This window comes from Suricata suricatta, chromosome 5 (assembly GCF_006229205.1).
Source record: "Suricata suricatta isolate VVHF042 chromosome 5, meerkat_22Aug2017_6uvM2_HiC, whole genome shotgun sequence".
Taxonomy (NCBI): domain Eukaryota; kingdom Metazoa; phylum Chordata; class Mammalia; order Carnivora; family Herpestidae; genus Suricata; species Suricata suricatta.
In genome coordinates this window covers 72,000,837-72,017,115 of record NC_043704.1, presented here as the reverse complement: position 1 = coordinate 72,017,115, position 16,279 = coordinate 72,000,837, and the positions used below count along the sequence as shown (strand labels likewise).

The 16,279-nt window shown below is 45.0% G+C and overlaps 3 protein-coding genes across 15 annotated transcripts in view; 1 reads left to right on the top strand and 2 right to left on the bottom strand.

Moving 5' to 3' along the window:
- Positions 1-1,639: 1,639 nt before the first annotated feature.
- NCBP2AS2 (NCBP2 antisense 2 (head to head)) lies at positions 1,640-2,449 on the bottom strand. Its single transcript, XM_029939569.1, has one exon. The coding sequence runs from the start codon at positions 2,365-2,367 to the stop codon at positions 2,068-2,070; it is 300 nt and encodes a 99-aa protein (XP_029795429.1). The 5' UTR covers positions 2,368-2,449; the 3' UTR covers positions 1,640-2,067.
- A 39-nt stretch (positions 2,450-2,488) lies between these two features.
- Positions 2,489-16,279, top strand: part of NCBP2 (nuclear cap binding protein subunit 2) — a 33,620-nt gene continuing 19,829 nt past the window's right edge. The window contains exons 1-5 of one of the 4 annotated variants that reach the window (XM_029939565.1): positions 2,490-2,671; positions 7,644-7,825; positions 10,685-10,823; positions 11,555-11,622; positions 12,611-13,161. In XM_029939565.1, coding sequence (XP_029795425.1) covers positions 2,594-2,671; positions 7,644-7,825; positions 10,685-10,823; positions 11,555-11,622; positions 12,611-12,638 — 495 coding nt within the window. In that variant the 5' untranslated portion in view covers positions 2,490-2,593 and the 3' untranslated portion in view covers positions 12,639-13,161. Of the gene's footprint in view, positions 2,672-7,643; positions 7,826-10,684; positions 10,824-11,554; positions 12,084-12,610; positions 13,162-16,279 lie in introns of those variants that run through there. The other 3 variants (XR_003908700.1, XM_029939568.1, XM_029939567.1) reach the window with 3 other exon arrangements.
- The window catches only part of SENP5 (SUMO specific peptidase 5), a 31,955-nt gene continuing 28,715 nt past the window's right edge, over positions 13,040-16,279 (bottom strand). For 2 of the 10 annotated variants that reach the window (XM_029939557.1, XM_029939562.1), the window contains one exon: positions 13,040-14,281. In XM_029939557.1, the coding sequence (XP_029795417.1) occupies positions 14,180-14,281 (102 nt within the window). In that variant the 3' untranslated portion in view covers positions 13,040-14,179. Of the gene's footprint in view, positions 14,543-15,206; positions 16,254-16,279 lie in introns of those variants that run through there. The other 8 variants (XM_029939561.1, XM_029939553.1, XM_029939558.1 and 5 more) reach the window with 7 other exon arrangements.

Genomic DNA, 16,279 nt, shown 5'->3' with positions numbered 1-16,279 from the left:
ACAGGGCAGCGGGGTGACTTGTTTCCCTGCTTCCCTTTCGGGCAGAACTTGGAAGCGCTTGAAAGGCATGCTGGGAGACTGTTGCCACTGAGCATGGTGGGAAGAATTTGGTCTGTTTCTCTAGTCAAAGGGTAACTGGTGGGATTGCAAGCCAGTGACTACAATCACTGGAGGCTTCTCCATTGAAGTGGGGAGGCATCCAAATCACCTGTCGCCAGAGTAGAAAGGACTGTTTTCTCTCTCTGCTCCGACTCCTGCTACAAAAATGGAGGGAACTTGCATCTTATACACTTCTTCCATGAGAAAGAAACATCTCCCTTCTCTTGCTTTTTTTTTTTTCCCCTCTTTCTTACCAAAATGGCCAGTTTGTCTAGTAGCTTCATGGCTTTCTGTACTGCATCCTTTTTGTCCCTGCCAGTCTGGAAAAAGACCTACCAGTGATGGTGCTGACCGGTGCTGAGGGTAGGTAGCTGGGGACTAATATTCTGCTGCTCTGAGATCCAGAGACGAATGATTGAGATTGAGACCAATGGGGCAGAAAGGCAGTAGAAGGAACAAGGTCCTCAGGCATTGACAGCCTCAAAGGAGAATCCAGAGTTGTCTGTGGTCTGGAAGAAGGATCTGTCCTTTGATAGGACAGGAGGATAGGATGCCAAATCAGGACATTTGTCATCAAGACAGTGGAACTTCTTGGGGCACCTGGATGGCTCAGTCGGCTAAGCCTCCAACTTCGGCTCAGGTCAGAGCTCACATTCATGGGTTCGAGCCCCGCGTCAGGCTCTGTGCTGACAGCTAGCTCAGGGCCTGGAGCCTGCTTCCAGTTTTGTGTCTCCTTCTCTCTCTGCCCCTCCCCCTCTCATGTTCTGTCTCTCTCTGCATCAAAAATAAATAAAACATTAAAAAAAAAAGTGGAACTTCTGGCTTCAGAGAGGGTTAAATAGCACCTCTGATGGGATATCAAATCAGAAGTGTGAACCTTAGGAAAGGTACTTTAGCTTCTCCATCCCCATGGGAGGTCTCTGGCCCTATCCAGCTCCCTCTCTGTGACTATAAAAAAGGCCAGAATACAAATTCTTGTTGGTCACCTAAAAGCATCTCCTGTAGCTTCAGACTTTCTAGTTTGCATGATTAACTGTGGAGTCTAATTAGAGGCAATCAGAAAGTCAGAAGCCTCAAATGACAAGACATTTCTGTATTCCATGGCTTTCCTAATCATGGGTCCATTAGCGGGACCATAGTCTTGATTGTATCCCAAACCCTCTAAAACTGGGACTAGGAATCCAGGTAGCTCGTTTCCGTGGTAGGCAGTAGTCCTAACGGCCAGTGGTAACTCTTGTGGGGGAGGAGGTCCTGGGGTGAAGGCAGGCATTGAATGGCCAGGTAAATGCTGCAGAGATTTTAGTTAAAGACTTAGGCCCGGGAATCAAACTCATGTATTCACATCCCACTCAGAAAGGATGTAACCTACACGTCCTCATACGAAAGCGGCTGTAAAGGGTAAGTGAGATAATCCACACGGAGTGCAATTATCAAGTGCCAGCACAGAATAAGGCCTCAAATGCGTTAACTAGTATTACCGTGGGCCTATAGAGTCCCCAGGAACCCTTGCCCATTTTGCCGAAGAAGTACCACACTCACATCCATTACTCAGCTCACACATTTAATCGAAGGATTTGGGCAGCTGCAGGTTTGTCCTCTCCCTGGAAGTAGCGCGCTGCTCTATCCGGGCAGAGGCAGCAGCATCTACTACGAGCTTTAGTCCTATTCGCAGAGGGCAGACTCCTTCGGCTGTGGTTTGCCTCATGGCTCTCTGTACACGGTGCCTCAGGGCCCAGCCTATCTATTTGTCAGGCTTCTGGGGCTTTCTTCACACTGTCCAGTCCGATCACAGGGCTTCACCGGGGGTGTCGGTTTGGCCTGGGCTCTCTGATGAGTGGAACCTCTGAAGGCCAACAATCTGAGTCGGAAATCCAAGCTGGGCACAGTGACCGCGGTGACTCCTTACCGCCGAGGCCTGTGTCGAGCCCAGAGAGGAAAGCCGGTGACCTTGACGGGCCCAGCCTGGATTTAGCGGTTCGCGCCCGGGCCCCTCTGGTTACCCGGAGGTGACCCCGGGCGGTCCCGGAGGCCGCGGCGCAGCTCCTGCGTGAAGGTGTCTCTGAAGCGGGCAGCGCGGCGACCTAGGGAGCCCGCGGGCCCAGCCGCGAGGGCTCGCAGGCGCCGGGCTGCGTCCTGGCCGCGAAGCTGCGCCTGCAGCAGTGCGAAGGCCGTGAGCTGCGCCGCCCGCCGGATGGGCTTAGACTCCGACAGACGCTCCACCAGCTGCGGGCTGTGCAGCAGCGCGGCCAAGAGCCGCCGAAGAACCATCCTCGGAGCAACCCGGAACCCAGAGCCCGCCTCTGTTGCTTCCGACCGGCTACGCCCCAAAACGGACCACGTCTGCGCCCGCGCTGCCCAATGACGACACTGCTGCGCTGGGATTGGCCCACGGGATACTCATCTTCTGCGGCCGCTTCCGTACGTTTCCGCTTCCGCCACCGCCACCGCCGCGTTGATCCCAGAGTGGCGGCGTCTTTGACCCAATCTCCGAACTATGTCCGGCGGCCTTCTGAAGGCGCTGCGCAGCGACTCCTACGTGGAGCTGAGCCAGTACCGGGACCAGCACTTCCGGGTGAGGGAGGCCGGGCCGCGAGAACGGAGGCCCAGGGCCAGAACGCTCGTTGTGTCGTTTTCCATTCTTTGGTTTCCCGAAACGCGAAGAGAGGCCCGGTGCTTCCTGGGGAACGGATGCTGAAAGTGCATTTGGGCACTACTGAATGGCCTTATCTCAGAGAATTTGAGGTTCATTTTCCATTCCCTTGCAGCTGCTCCCTGCAGAGCGGCAGTAGTAATGGTGGCTTGCCTTTTCACAGGCAGTGCCTTGGGAACGTGACTTTGAGATATGAGGAGCACAGGGTGTCTGTCCTTTAGACACCTGGAGTATGGGAGGGCGCCGTCCTGACCTAGGTGCTGGGACTTTTTGTTACTTTTTTATTTTTATATTTATTTTAGAGAGGGAGCAGAAGCGGGGAAGAGTTGCAGAGGGGGAGAGAATCCTACGCTGTCTCTCTGCTTAGCGGGGAGCCCAGTGCGGGGCTCCATCCCGTGACCTGAGCGAAAATCAAGAGTGGGAAGCTCAACTGACTGAGCCACCCAGGTGCCCCTTTTACTTTTTTATTTTAAATTAGATCAGCTCTTGTCTTGGAGCCCTTTCCTTCCTTGGTATAGTAGATTGGTCCTGCAAAGTTCTGCGCAGTGAGTTGGCGAGACACAAAGTTCAGCCTTGTCTTCAGCCGGAAGGAGTGTTCGGAGTGGGAGGGTGGACATCCAGGCTAGGCACTTTAGGTGTCTAGGTGTCAAGATCAGAGAACTGCTGGGTTTCAGAAGAGGGAGATTTTCGTTTGTGGAAAAGGGAAAGGCTCCAAATATTCAAGGGGGACTGTTCAGTATCTGCATAGGCAGAGACAGGGTGGAGCAAGACTCATCAACCACTGATTATTTCGTAAACATCTATTGAATGCCGTTGCTGAAATCCTCTGCTAAGTCCTGGAGGGAGAGGGAATATCGTCTCTGCACCCTAAGAGTTTATAATCTCCCAATAGGGATTGTAAATGAGAGCAGGTAATCATAATCTAGAGCAGAAATGGTGAGGGGAAAGGGAATCCTGTGAGGATTCAGAAAAGGGAGAATGCTTGTGACAGGAAAGGAGGGACGTGTTTGGAGTGTGGACAGGGGCCCCTGGGTGGTTCAGTTAAGCTTCCAACTTTGCCCCACGTCGGGCTCTTTGCTGACTGACTGCTTAGCACCCGGAAACAGTTTCAGATTCATTCTCTCCCACTTGCTCGCTCTTGTGCTTTCTCGTGCTCTTTTGCTCTTTTTCTCTCTCCCTCCCTCCCTTTCCCCCTCTTCCCTCCCTCACCTTCTCTCCCTCCTCTCTCCACTCCCCCCCCCACACTTATGTTCTGTCTCCCTCTCAAAAATGAATAAAACATTAGAGGAGGGTGGGCATAAAATATGTTAGTAGGGTCGGGAAAAGGAAATTTTGAGGCCAAATTGAGGATGATCTTAAATTCATTCACTAAGCCGACCGTTTTAAATGCTTACTAATATGCCAAGCAAGATTTTCACTTCTATCACTTTAACAGTTCTCATTACTTTAGAAAGTTCCCCACATCATAACCATCTTGAATTTTAGGCATCCTATGAGATTAAAACTGAAAGGTTTCAGCTTTTTCTGTTATTCATCTGTGCAGTCTAAGGCCTGTGGCTTTATTTAGATAGTAGTAAGATACTATCATGAGGATTCCTTAAGTAAGTCCTTACACCACAGTTGTCTTAAGCTTTAGGCTATTTGTTTGGATTACTTACATGTGTGAGAAAGTAGAACAAAAAAAGGCTTCCTGGTAATTTTAATAAGTAACAGCAGTGATATAAGGTGAATCTAATGTCTCATTCCAAAGCTCTAAAAACTCAGGGCACCTGGGTTGCTCAGTCTGTTGCCCATCCAACTGTAAAGTTCAGCTCAGGTCATGATCTCACGGTTCATGGGTTCAAGCCGTGTGTGTGGCTCTGCAGCCTGCTTGAGATTCTCCCTGTCTTGCAGCTCTTCTCCCACTCTCTCGTGTACTAAATAAACAAATGTTTTGATATTTATTCTTGAGAGAGAGCATTAGCAGGGAGGAGGAGCAGAGAGAGAGAGAGGGAGACACAGAATCTGCAGCAGGCTCCAGGCTCTGAGCTGTCAGCACAGAGCCCGACGTGAGACTCTAACTCAAAACCTTGAGACCATGACCTGAGTCGAAGTTGGATGCTTAACTGACTGAGCCACCCAGGACCCCTATAAATAAACATATTTTTAAAAGAAGTTCTGGGGCGTGTGAGTGACTCAGTCGGTTAAGCATCCGACTTCAGCTTGGTCATGATCTTGTGGTTATGAGTTCAAGCTCTGTGTTGGGCTTGTGCTGGCAGCTCAGAGCCTGAAGCCTGCTTTAGATTCTGTGTCTCCCTCTCTCTCTGCCGCTCCCCCACTCATGCTCAGTCACTCTCTCTTAAAAATAAACATTAGAAAATTTTTTAAAAGTTCTGAAAACTTGCATTTTTCTTAATGTTTATTATCTTAGAGAGAGAAGCAGAAAGAGAGGGGGACCTAGGATCTGAAGCAGACGCCATGCTGACAGCACATACCCCAATGTGGGGCTTGAACTCAGGAACTGTGAGATCATGACCTGGGCTGAAGTTCGATGCTCAACCTACTGAGCCACCAAGGCACCTCTGAAAACTTGTTTTGTTTTAATTTTTTTTTAATGTTTGTTTTTGAGAGAAGAAGCAAGCAAGGAAAGGGCAGAGAGAGGGAGACAAAGAATCTGAAACGGGCTCCAAGCTCTGAGCTGTCAGCACAGAGTCCGACACGGGGCTCAAACTCACGAATTGTGAGACCACGACCTGAGCTGAAGTCAGACACTGAACTACCTAGGTGCCCCAAAAACTTGTTTTTAATGTAGAATGACTCTTGTCTTAACCCCAATCCTTAAAAAGACTGGGTTTGGATTCCAGCCTCAACTACTGAGTAGCTGTATAAATTACTTAACTGTCTTTTCTCAGGTGTAAAATAAGGATAATAAAACAGGACCTACTTTGGGGCACCTGGGTGGCTCAGTCAGTTAAGGTCCAACTCTTGGTTTTAGCTCAGGTCATGATCACTTCCTGAGTTTGAGCCTGGCATCGGGCTCTGAGCTGTTTAAGAATCTCTCGCATGCACGCTTTCTCTCTCCCTCCCTCCCTCCCTCCCTCCCTCTCTCTCTCTCCCCCCCTCCCCCTCCCTCTCCCTCTCCTCCTCTCTCCCCTTCCCCCTGCTCACACTCTTTTCAAAATAAATTTAAAAAAATAATAAGATCTACTACATTCAGTTCTGAGAATTAGAGGGGATTCATAGATGGAAGTCTCTGACATGTGGTTGCTTGATTCTCCCTAGAGGAAGACATACCTGTTTCTTATGAGATCTATGTATATTCATAGTTTAAAAAATAATAATTTGAGGGCACGTGGGTAACTTGGTTGAGCGTCCAGCTTCAGTTCAGGTCATAATCTTGCAGTTTTGTGGGTTTGAGCCCTTTATCAAGCTTGCTGTTGTCAGCACAGAACTTGGGATCCTCTGTCCCCCTTTCTCCCCCTGCCCCCCACTCATGCATATATACTGTCTCAAAAATAAACGAACATTAAATACAGTAGTAATAGGGGCGCCAGGGTGGCTCAGTCAGTTAAGCGTCCGACTTCGGCTCAGGTCATGATCTCACAATCCATGGGTTTGAACCCCGTGTCCGGCTCTATGCTGACAGCTCAAAGCCTGAAGCCTGCTTCAGATTCTGTGTCTCCTTCGCTCTCTGCCCCTCCCCTGCTCACTCTTTCTCTCTCTCTCTCTCTCAAAAATAAAGACTTAAAAAAAAAAGCCAATAATAACTTGGAGCATACCCTTCACATTGTTCTGTACCTTTTCTCACTGTGCTCAGAGATCTTCCCTGTCACTGCATGTGGTTCTGCTTTTTTCTTGGGGCTGCAGAGTTTTATATTTATTGATGTACCATAATTTATTTCATCATTTTCCTTTTGATATGAGTGTAGATGGTTAATCTTTCTTCTGTTCTACCACTGTGCTATTACACGAGTGCTATTAGTCTGAGCACCGTGCTACAGAGCATTCAGAGACCAGCAATGCAAAGTCTTATTCTCACAGTGAAGGAAACTGGATCAGCATTATATATGGAGTCATAGGTGAAGAAGGGAGGTCTCCTGGGAAAGTGCTCTGGGAGCCTGAGTGTGGATCTACTTGGCTACTTTCCAGTCGGGAATACCACTGTATGGTTGATGTTAGAGCCTGACCCTGAGAGCAGGTCAGTGGGTAGGCCTTCTATTTAGACAACATCTGTTCTGCCCAGTGTGGAGGCTGGAAGAAAAGATCCAAGACAGTCAACTGGTTTCTGTGCAGGCATGTAAAATACTAGCTCTAGCCCATGATGAGCCCCAAGTATTGCCAAGTGTGTTGACTGAAAGCCAGTTATGTTTCTGTCTCTGGCTTCATCCTGTCTTCCAAATTAGGAAGGCTGTCAAAAACATAAGTTCTTGTTTTTAGTGGTTATTACATTTTGTCCTAAATTCAGAAAAAATACATGAGCAGGTAAACCACCTAAGCAGTTTCTAGCATTTTATAAGGGATAGCCTATCTCTAAAAATCCATTTATTTTTCACTACGAAGAACACCTCTCTAGGGTATTAAACTTGAGCAGTGAGGGAAGGATCCTGTGCTGAGGATTTGGAGCGTGCAGGGCAGAGGCAGGCAGTTGTGTGGCGATGTGGTGCAGAGCGGCGCTCCGTGCAGCGTGACTCTCCAGCTGTCGCTGTGTCCTGAAAGCAGTCTGGACTTGCAAATGTGCATCCTGGAATGTGAACACCTGTGGGTCTGTCTCTCTGTCAAGGGATTTGTGGTAGGCTGGGATGATGAGAGAGAAGCTGATTCCCAAATCAGAACTAATTGCCATACTTAGAATACTGTTTAAGTGAGACTCTTCTTAGATTGTGTTGCTTAACTTTTTCTCTATTTGAAATTCCAGGGGGACAATGAAGAACAGGAAAAATTGCTGAAGAAGAGCTGTACATTGTATGTTGGAAATCTTTCCTTTTACACAACTGAAGAACAAATCTATGAACTTTTCAGCAAAAGTGGTGACATAAAGAAAATCATCATGGGCCTGGATAAGATGAAGAAAACCGCATGCGGATTCTGCTTTGTGGAGTATCCTTCCGGTGTGTCCGGCATAGCTGTTGGACGAGGGCGGGCCCAGAGGGGCTGGTCACCTGCTGAAAAATTGAGTGAGGCCATCCACTAATTACCGTCTCCCTGTACTTAACCTCTCCTCCTCCTCCCTTCATCTGCCTCTTAACTTTCTGTCCAGTGTCTGCATGTTGCATTGTGAAAGCTAATAACATTTACATTCCGTTCTGAAAGCCATGCTTTGTTTATAACTGCTGCTTTAAGAAACAGTCTTTTGAAAGTATATGCTCATGATATTTACGAAAGTCCAAAGGGGGCTCTTGAGTGGCTCATTTGGTTGTGTCCAGCTCTTGATCTCAGTTCAGGTGTTGACCTCAGGATAGGAGTTCAAACACCATGTTGGGCTACATGCCCACGCTGGGCGTGAAGACTACTCAAAAAGAGGAGACGAGAAGCTGACCAAAAGTTCAAGGGATAGAGTGAATATAAAATCTCTGTACTATTTAAACCCAGAGACCCAGTCTCCTGAGTATCTTTCTAGAAGTGATCCTGTGGGTGTGTGGTAGCTAACTGCATGCACTCTTCTCTGCCCCCCAGCTTAGAGATTGTTTTATGTTAGTATTTGTAGGTCTATCTCTTTTTTAAATGGCTGTAATATTTCATGATGTAGATACATAGAGCTTGATTTTATAGGTCAAACTAAACAATTTACTTGTGATTATTCTCTCCCTGGAAATTGTGTACATGTTGGACCTCCTGGATTTACCATTTGGGGGGCTTTACCCCCAATATTTTCTTTTCTGGTCATTTTATGAGAAATTTCCCAGACTTGATCTACCAGTATGTTTCTTAAAAACTTTTTTTGTGCCCCAAATCACCTTTCTTTTTGGCAGGTTGTATTTATGCTTAAATTTTCTTTAAATGTCTGGTGCTCCCCTGGTTTCTGATCATAATTAGGGAAAGGCCAAGGCTAAAACTTGGTTGACCCCAGCAGATCTTCTCTCTCAAGTTTCTGCCTTGCCTTTGGGGTGTGTGGGTTTCCCAAATGCCAGAATGAAAAGGGACTTTATTTTGCCTTACTCACATCACACGTGCCCTAGCCCTCGCTCCTCCAGTTCAGAATTCTGTCACTGTTTTTATTTGCCTGGGATTAAATGCCTTCCTGCCACCAAGTCTTCTTCCCACATACAGACCTTTAATTAAACCTTATTTGCTGTCTTACACCTTTAAGAGCCTTATGTGTTTGCCTTCTCCTTGAAGCCCCTTCAGGAGTATTTCAAACTGTGACTCTGTTTCATTCATCAGTAGTCTTCCATCAGCTTTTGTTGAATCTCTGGTTTGCTGATGGCCTCTTCTATTCCTTGGGTGTATGTGTCTTTCCAATCATTTTAATAGGGTCTTGAGAAGGAAACAAATGTGCTCACTCTGTCAGCTTGAACTGGAAGCCCTACTTTTTAACCTATTCTAAACTTGATTTTGGTATCTGATTTCTGGGCTCTGCAAGCTTCTTCTGTTCTCCTGTCAGACACAGAGGACAGGAGCGTTCGGATTTTACATCTGCCTCTTTACAGGAGAACAGGGAGAACAATGAGAACACAAAAAGAAGGAAGGAAGGAAGATTCCTATTATGGATAATAATCAGTCTCTGAGAACTGGAATGCTTTTGCATCTGTCTTGTATGTCAGAGAGTCATAATCATAATAGCAAATACCCAAAAGAGAGGCTGCCCTGGCCAGTAGTTTTTTTCAACTTGCCCTTTTCTCATTCATTCAGCAAAAAGTTAATGAAAGCCTGTTTGTGCCAGCAGTGGCGGTGTTGGACACTGGAATTTAAGCAGGTGCTTCCCTATCTGTAATTAAAGACATAGAGGGAAAGGGGCGCCTGGGTGACCCAGCATCCGACTCTTGGTCTCTGCTCAGGCCATGATCTCGTGACTTGTGAGGTTGAGCCCCGCTTGGGTCTATGCTGACAGTGCAGAGCCTGCTTGGGATTCTCTCTCCCTGTCTCCCCCTTTCTCTGCCCCTTCCCTGCTTGCTCATGGTTTTGCTCTCTTGCTCTCTCAAACTAAAAACAAAAACAAAAATATGGGGGAAAAGATCTAAATCAGCACTTCCTGAACCCAGCCAATTATCGTAATTGCTTATGGAGATTAATATTTATATATTTTTAATGTTAATTTATTTTGAGAGAGTATGCACACGAGCAGGGCAAGAGCTGAGAGAGGGAGATGGATAATCCCAAGAAGGCTCGCTGTCAGCATGGAGCCCCATGTGGGGCTCAAACTCACGATCCATGAAATCATGACCTGAGCTGAAATCAGGAGTTGAATGCTTAACCAACTGAGCCATCCAAGCGCCCCTGGAGATTTTTTTTTAATACCACCCCAAGGATAGATTTAGTAGACCTGATTAAATAGACTTGGAAACAACTTGAGTGGTACAAAGTCTTTCCTTCTAAGGAAATGCAAAGGCAATTTCATATGCACTCTAATCCTCTTTTTATTAAGGTTGTTGAATGTACAGTTTCAGATTTGGATGCTCTTGTTTCTTTCGGTAAGAAGTATACAGTTTGTGATCTAAATCTGCACTAAATAGATTTATACTTTACAAACCAAAATATGGGGACAGCGCAACCAAATCGTTATCAACAGGATTCTCCAGGAAATCGTGATCAGTAGCCATGGATAAGTCATAGTTGACTCGCTAAGTGCTTTTGGACCAACCCCAAACAGACTTGCACAAGCTAGATTACTGTCTTAGAAATTCATCTAGTTGGATTCAGTTTTGTGCTCTTTCTTATCTCAGCTTCATTTAGATATTGTTTCCTGCATTTCTTAAAATGTCTGGAGAAATGCTAGTGTTCCTTAATACTTCACTTAAGATACTATTCAAGAGCAGATGCGGAAAATGCCATGAGGTACATAAACGGAACGCGTCTGGATGACCGGATCATCCGCACAGACTGGGACGCAGGCTTCAAGGAGGGCAGGCAGTATGGCCGTGGGCGGTCCGGGGGCCAGGTATGCGGGAAGGTTCTCTTGGCTCGGGGTTTGCCTGGGATTTCAGTCCTAGTGACGAGTATTTTGTCCGATTGTGTTTGCTCTTGTAGAAAATAACATTGTGTGTATAACCCTCGCTTGAAGGGAATCTGAACACTACCCATTAGGATTGGTTAATTATAGATTGAATATATTTTCACAAGCAATTATTATTGAACTTCTGCCAGGGGTAGATATTTCGCACCTGCAAGTATCTAGAAAGGAAAATGCACTGAAATACGGTCTAAGTTTATATTTTAAACAGTCCAATTTAAGTACTTTGGAGTATGCTACTTTTGAATGCTGGTGGAAGAGTAGGACCATAATGTTTGGTGTTAAAAAAAAAAGGGGGGGGCGCTTGCCTGGCTCAGTCTGTAGAGATGTAATTTTTTAAAAATTGTTTTACATTTATTATTGAGACAGAAACAGAGCACGAGTGGGGGAGGGGCAGAGAGAGAGGGAGACACAGAATCTGAAGCAGGCTCCAGGCTCTGAGTTGTCAGCACAGAGCCTAACGCAGGGCTCGAACTCACAAACCACGAGATCTTGACCTGAGCTGAAGTTGGATACTTAACCGACTGAGCCACCCAGGCGCCCCTGTAAAGACGTAATTCTTGATCTCAGGGTCTTAAGTTCAAGCCTCTTGTTGGGTGTAGAATTTATTTGCTACACCAGTCTTCTCTATGACGTAACTTGTGTTCTTTTCAATTAAGGTACGAGATGAGTATCGGCAGGACTATGACGCTGGGAGAGGCGGCTACGGAAAACTGGCCCAAAACCAGTGAGTGGTGAGAGCCCCAGCGTGAAAACTCACTCCTTTGGCCTGTTGAATTTGCCATGCATTACCCAAGGTCTAAAAACCTGCCCACTTGTACCATGCTTTGATCAAGGTCTCCTCTTAGCTGGAAGCCTTTTCCTGGTTTTCCTTTGAAAACTATTCAAGGACAGAATCCAAAAGAATGTCTTTAAAAATTTATAGTTCTAGAATCTTGGCCATGTGTCAGGTTACCAGCATGATTTTATGTTACCAGGTCAGAATTTGTGTTCCACAGCAACAGATTCAACCTGTGATAATTGATCTGTCAGCCCCGAACACCACACTTCTTTTAGGAAGACGGAAAGTTTTTAAAATGGATAGTATGATCGTGGTCTACCTTGGGGCCTGGAATTATTTAAAAAATTGTAAGTTTGTAGGAGATAAAATTTAATAAATGCTATGTTGTACAGCATTGCTCTAAACTAGAAGTCTGCCAACTACATTTGTTTCTGTGTTGAGTTCTAATCTCTACAGGCAAATTTAGGAGTCAAGGCAACTTCCTAAATTGTTGGTGCAAAAAAGTTAAGCCTTAGCCTGTCCCTGGGTATCGAAACCACCAGCTTCTATGCTTACGTATTGACTTGAAAAGTATTTACTATTATATTTTTCAAAAGATGTGTTACCCACAGTTACAGAACAAGGGGTTTATGCGTCAGACTGATTTGTTTTCAGAATGAGGTTAAGAATGGACTGGGTTTTAAAGAAGCTTGAAGATCAAGAGAACACAGAATAAGAACAATTAGAATTGCTTCTCTCAGGAAATGTGTTCTAGCCACTTCTCATTTTGAAGTCTGTCTTGTTTTTTTCCCTAATTGTGCTTAGGGAGTTTCAGAGCTTGGAAAGGAAGGTCTACAGAATTTTGCATTTGTAAGGCATAAGTTGATTTCTCTAATATAACTGTTAGTCGAATATAAGGTTTCCCTGACATAAATAAGTGATTTTTTTCATCTAGCAATAGAGTTTGTGAAAGTTGGGGATGAAGGACCTATTAATATGAACATCTTTCACATCACAGTAAGTATAGGTGCTCTCAAGTTCAAGTTGATTATTTGGATTAAGAGCTATAACTAGTTGTATTGCAGATGCATACCTCTTACTCTTCATTTGAAAAATTTCTTTTACACTGTAGTTTCAATTAATGTAACTCAGATTTCTGCAGGCCTTAAAAACCAGCCAGTGGTTTTGAATTGTTGAACCAAGTTATCATTGTCTCTGCCCATTACCTCACCTATTTTGAGTATGTGCAGAATTCATGTCCATTTTGACTTGACAGTTACCTAAAAGGGTTGGCCACTGCGAGCTTACACTTTTCATAAATGAGCTTTGTCGCGATGAGTAGCACTCTGAAAAACTACTTACATTCAGTACAAGAGAACACACGTTTATAAAGGCATTTAGTTTATTTTTCAAAAAAATATTTTTGCTAGAAGGTTTGAGTAATTTTACATGATCACAATCTTTAAATAAATTCTTTCTCTGACCAAAAGGTACCATTTAAGTGAACAGCTTATCTAGGCCTGTTTTTGTAACACCCAAATACAATTAGCATTTCTCTGACAGTATAGTCCCTAGGTCTTCATTATCTATAGGCCAGGAGGCAGAGCCTCACACATAAGAAGTAGGTGCTTTACAACTGCTGATTAGCTCGGGTTCTTAATCAAGCAGAGCAGGTAGTCAGTATGTTCAGTCCACACTATTATTCCCATACTTTATCTCCTATGAAGTGTCTGATCCACCTAAAGCTCTCCCGGTCAGCCCTTCTCACCTGGGGAAGCGGTGACCATACCTGTGGAGAAAAAGGACAGCTCACACACTAGTGCTGGCTGTGTCCCAATAAGGGATGTTGTTTTGTTCCAACTCTGAATCCAAGATGACAGGGTCACTCATGCTCAGTGAGAAGCAGAAAATACAATGCAAAGCCAAAACGCAGGGATTATTGGCAGCAACTGCTTCTTTTCCCTTTCTTAAGAGAACTAAAAGTTGAATTAAATCTACATTCATGGCATAGATTTAACTTAAGGACAAATCACTGGGAAGAAATAACTACAGACAAGTAAATTTGCTGATGGACTGGGCAGCTTGAAGGCACATCATAAGCAGCTTTTAGTTTGTACAAGGCCTGCACTCAACCCCAAAAGTATAAGGTCTGCCCACTTTGTAGGCACCCAAACAATTCAGTGCCAAGCTACTGACAATAAAACAATGCCAGTCTCTGCCACCAGGAGCCCAGACTGTTTTAAAAATGTCTTTGTTGCAAGGAAGTAATTTATTGCAAACATCAGGACAGAGGCTTGGGCTAATAGGTTTACACCTAATCACAAGAATAAGGGGGCAAAGCAACTATGTGTGCTAAAACCAAGTTCATAAATAGAGGAACATTTTGAACCATACTTAGAACAACTGACATTTAGGCAAAAGTAAGCTGAACGGTACACCTCAAGGTGCCCTATGAAGCTGAAAGTGAAAGGGAAGCTGGACTTGGACAGCTGACTGGAGTTACCTACGCGCACCCCTGCTTGCCTCAGCGCCGAGGAGGTGACCATTTCTCAGGAGGAGGAGGCCGGCAACTCCACTTTTGGGCATTAAGATTCAGAACACAGTTCTCTCTTCTACATGCTTGGTTCTGTCAGTGAAGAGGCGAGATGGAGCTCTGAAGTATTAAAACAGTGTGAATCCACAGCCTAGTTACTGGCCACTTTGCATAACTGCCCCCCAAAGGTCAGGCAAATGTCTTACGTACGGATTTGAAAAAATCTCATGTTTGCACAATTATGTCAGAAAACCTCAAGATCTCCTCCCCACTTTAATTGCCATCTTTGCGAATGCTGACACCAGCCTAACTGTAGCAGCATAAAGTGCTTCTGATCTCAGTCCTTTTAGCGACCTGAAACACAGTAAGAAATACTGAGCTGGCTTTACAGGAAGTCGGGACTGTGGAGAATGCGGGGCTCTTTATGATGTAAACAGTGATGTTGGTGCTCGGAATGTGAGGGGATGGGAACCCTGCAGGTAAACTTGACTCTGCCTTCAACTGCTGACAGCCTTACCTTATGGCCAAGTTTAACTGCATGTTTTAGTTTTTTATTTTCAACACCCCACACCTAACCAGGCATAAATCCAAGTACCTTCTGCCATTTCCGTGGCATTTGGTATAAGCTTCTGAGATTCTTACATACACCTTTGTTTTTTCTGCCCCAGGTCAGAAAAGGTAATTTAGTTTATTTAACATGCATCTTTCCTCATTTCCTTTCCTTTCAATCATCATAAAAGGCTAGAATAAAGATGCCAGATCCATTACTTTAATCCTAATGCAGCTAAGTATTAGGACAAGGTTGCTTCTGCTTTCCCCCAGATGAGGTTGAAAGAAGGACTCCAGCGCTAGAGTCAGGGTGGTCACCCAGAGGCCAGCTGGGAAGCCCTGCGTGCTGCTTCGGTCACTAAAGGGGTCGGAGCAAAAAAAGTCTAATAACATCTGCCGTGCTCCTGTGCAAGCAAGCCTTACTACCTTTCCTCTTCTCCCCGCCCATCTTCAAAAGACCTGGTCAGTCTTTAGTTCTGAAGATTTATATTTGAAACACCATTGAAATAGAACGGTATTCGCCACATCTTAGACAACACAAGGATGGTGAACTTATAAATTACTCTTGGAAAGGCTGAATTCTCATGTGGTTGACTACTAGAGTTTGATGGATATTAACATTTTTTTAATAAATCCAGAGAATTCAGTTTTCCAGCAAAAGCCTTTTAAAGATTTAGACATTTGTTGTATTTCTTAAAGCCAGACCGAAATTTCTCATGTGTTAAGATAACTGGACCCCCAAAGTTGTCATCTTTAATCAACTCCTCCCAAAGTAGGCACTGCACTTGTAAGTGTGCCTCTATCAACAGAACACACCAGTCCGGTTTGGGCCACTTCTCACCCTTCAAAAGGAATGCAACTCACTCAGCAAGACTCATTTGGAGAGGAGAGTCTGTGTAAGAGGCAGCAGGTGAGACAGGACTGGCTTTGTCAAAGCCACCACTCCTAGCTCCCCTTTACACCCCAGGGAACAGCCATCCTTCTCAGAGTTCTGTTGTATCAAAAACATCCTGCACTTGTAGGTTCTGGGATTAAATTTTAAACCTGTATTCAGTTCACGTCTAACTAAGTTTCAAAAGCTGCACCAAATCTACTAGGCTTTTTTTTTTTTTTAATACTCTGCACTGCATGCTCTGTCTATACGCATGCGCTTGGATAATAAATATTAAATATGGGGGGAAACACACGGTATCCATAAAATTAAAAATGAAACCAAACTGAACATTAAAAAATAGTACACGGTAGCTAGAGAAATGAATAGGGCAAAAAACAAATTTGAGGTAACAATAGTGGCCCAACACCACTGATCTGAAATATCTGTAAAAATTCAAATAAGTGTTTGGAGATTCAAGTAACAAACCATCTGCTTCAACTTGGTCAGGCCTCCCAGAGTCCCTGCTGAGTTTCAGTCCATGAGCCGGCACTCACACAGCTCCTTGTAAATCCTCTTCCGCACTCGGGGCATGTCCTCTTGGGAAAACTGGAAAGGCTGCTCTAAGGCGAGGCACTTGCAGTACTGCAAAGGTCCCAGAAACACGTACA

Bases quoted from the DNA above. Each gene is read 5' to 3' on its own strand.
- NCBP2AS2 (XM_029939569.1), bottom strand. From the start codon at position 2,367: ATGGTTCTTCGGCGGCTCTTGGCCGCGCTGCTGCACAGCCCGCAGCTG.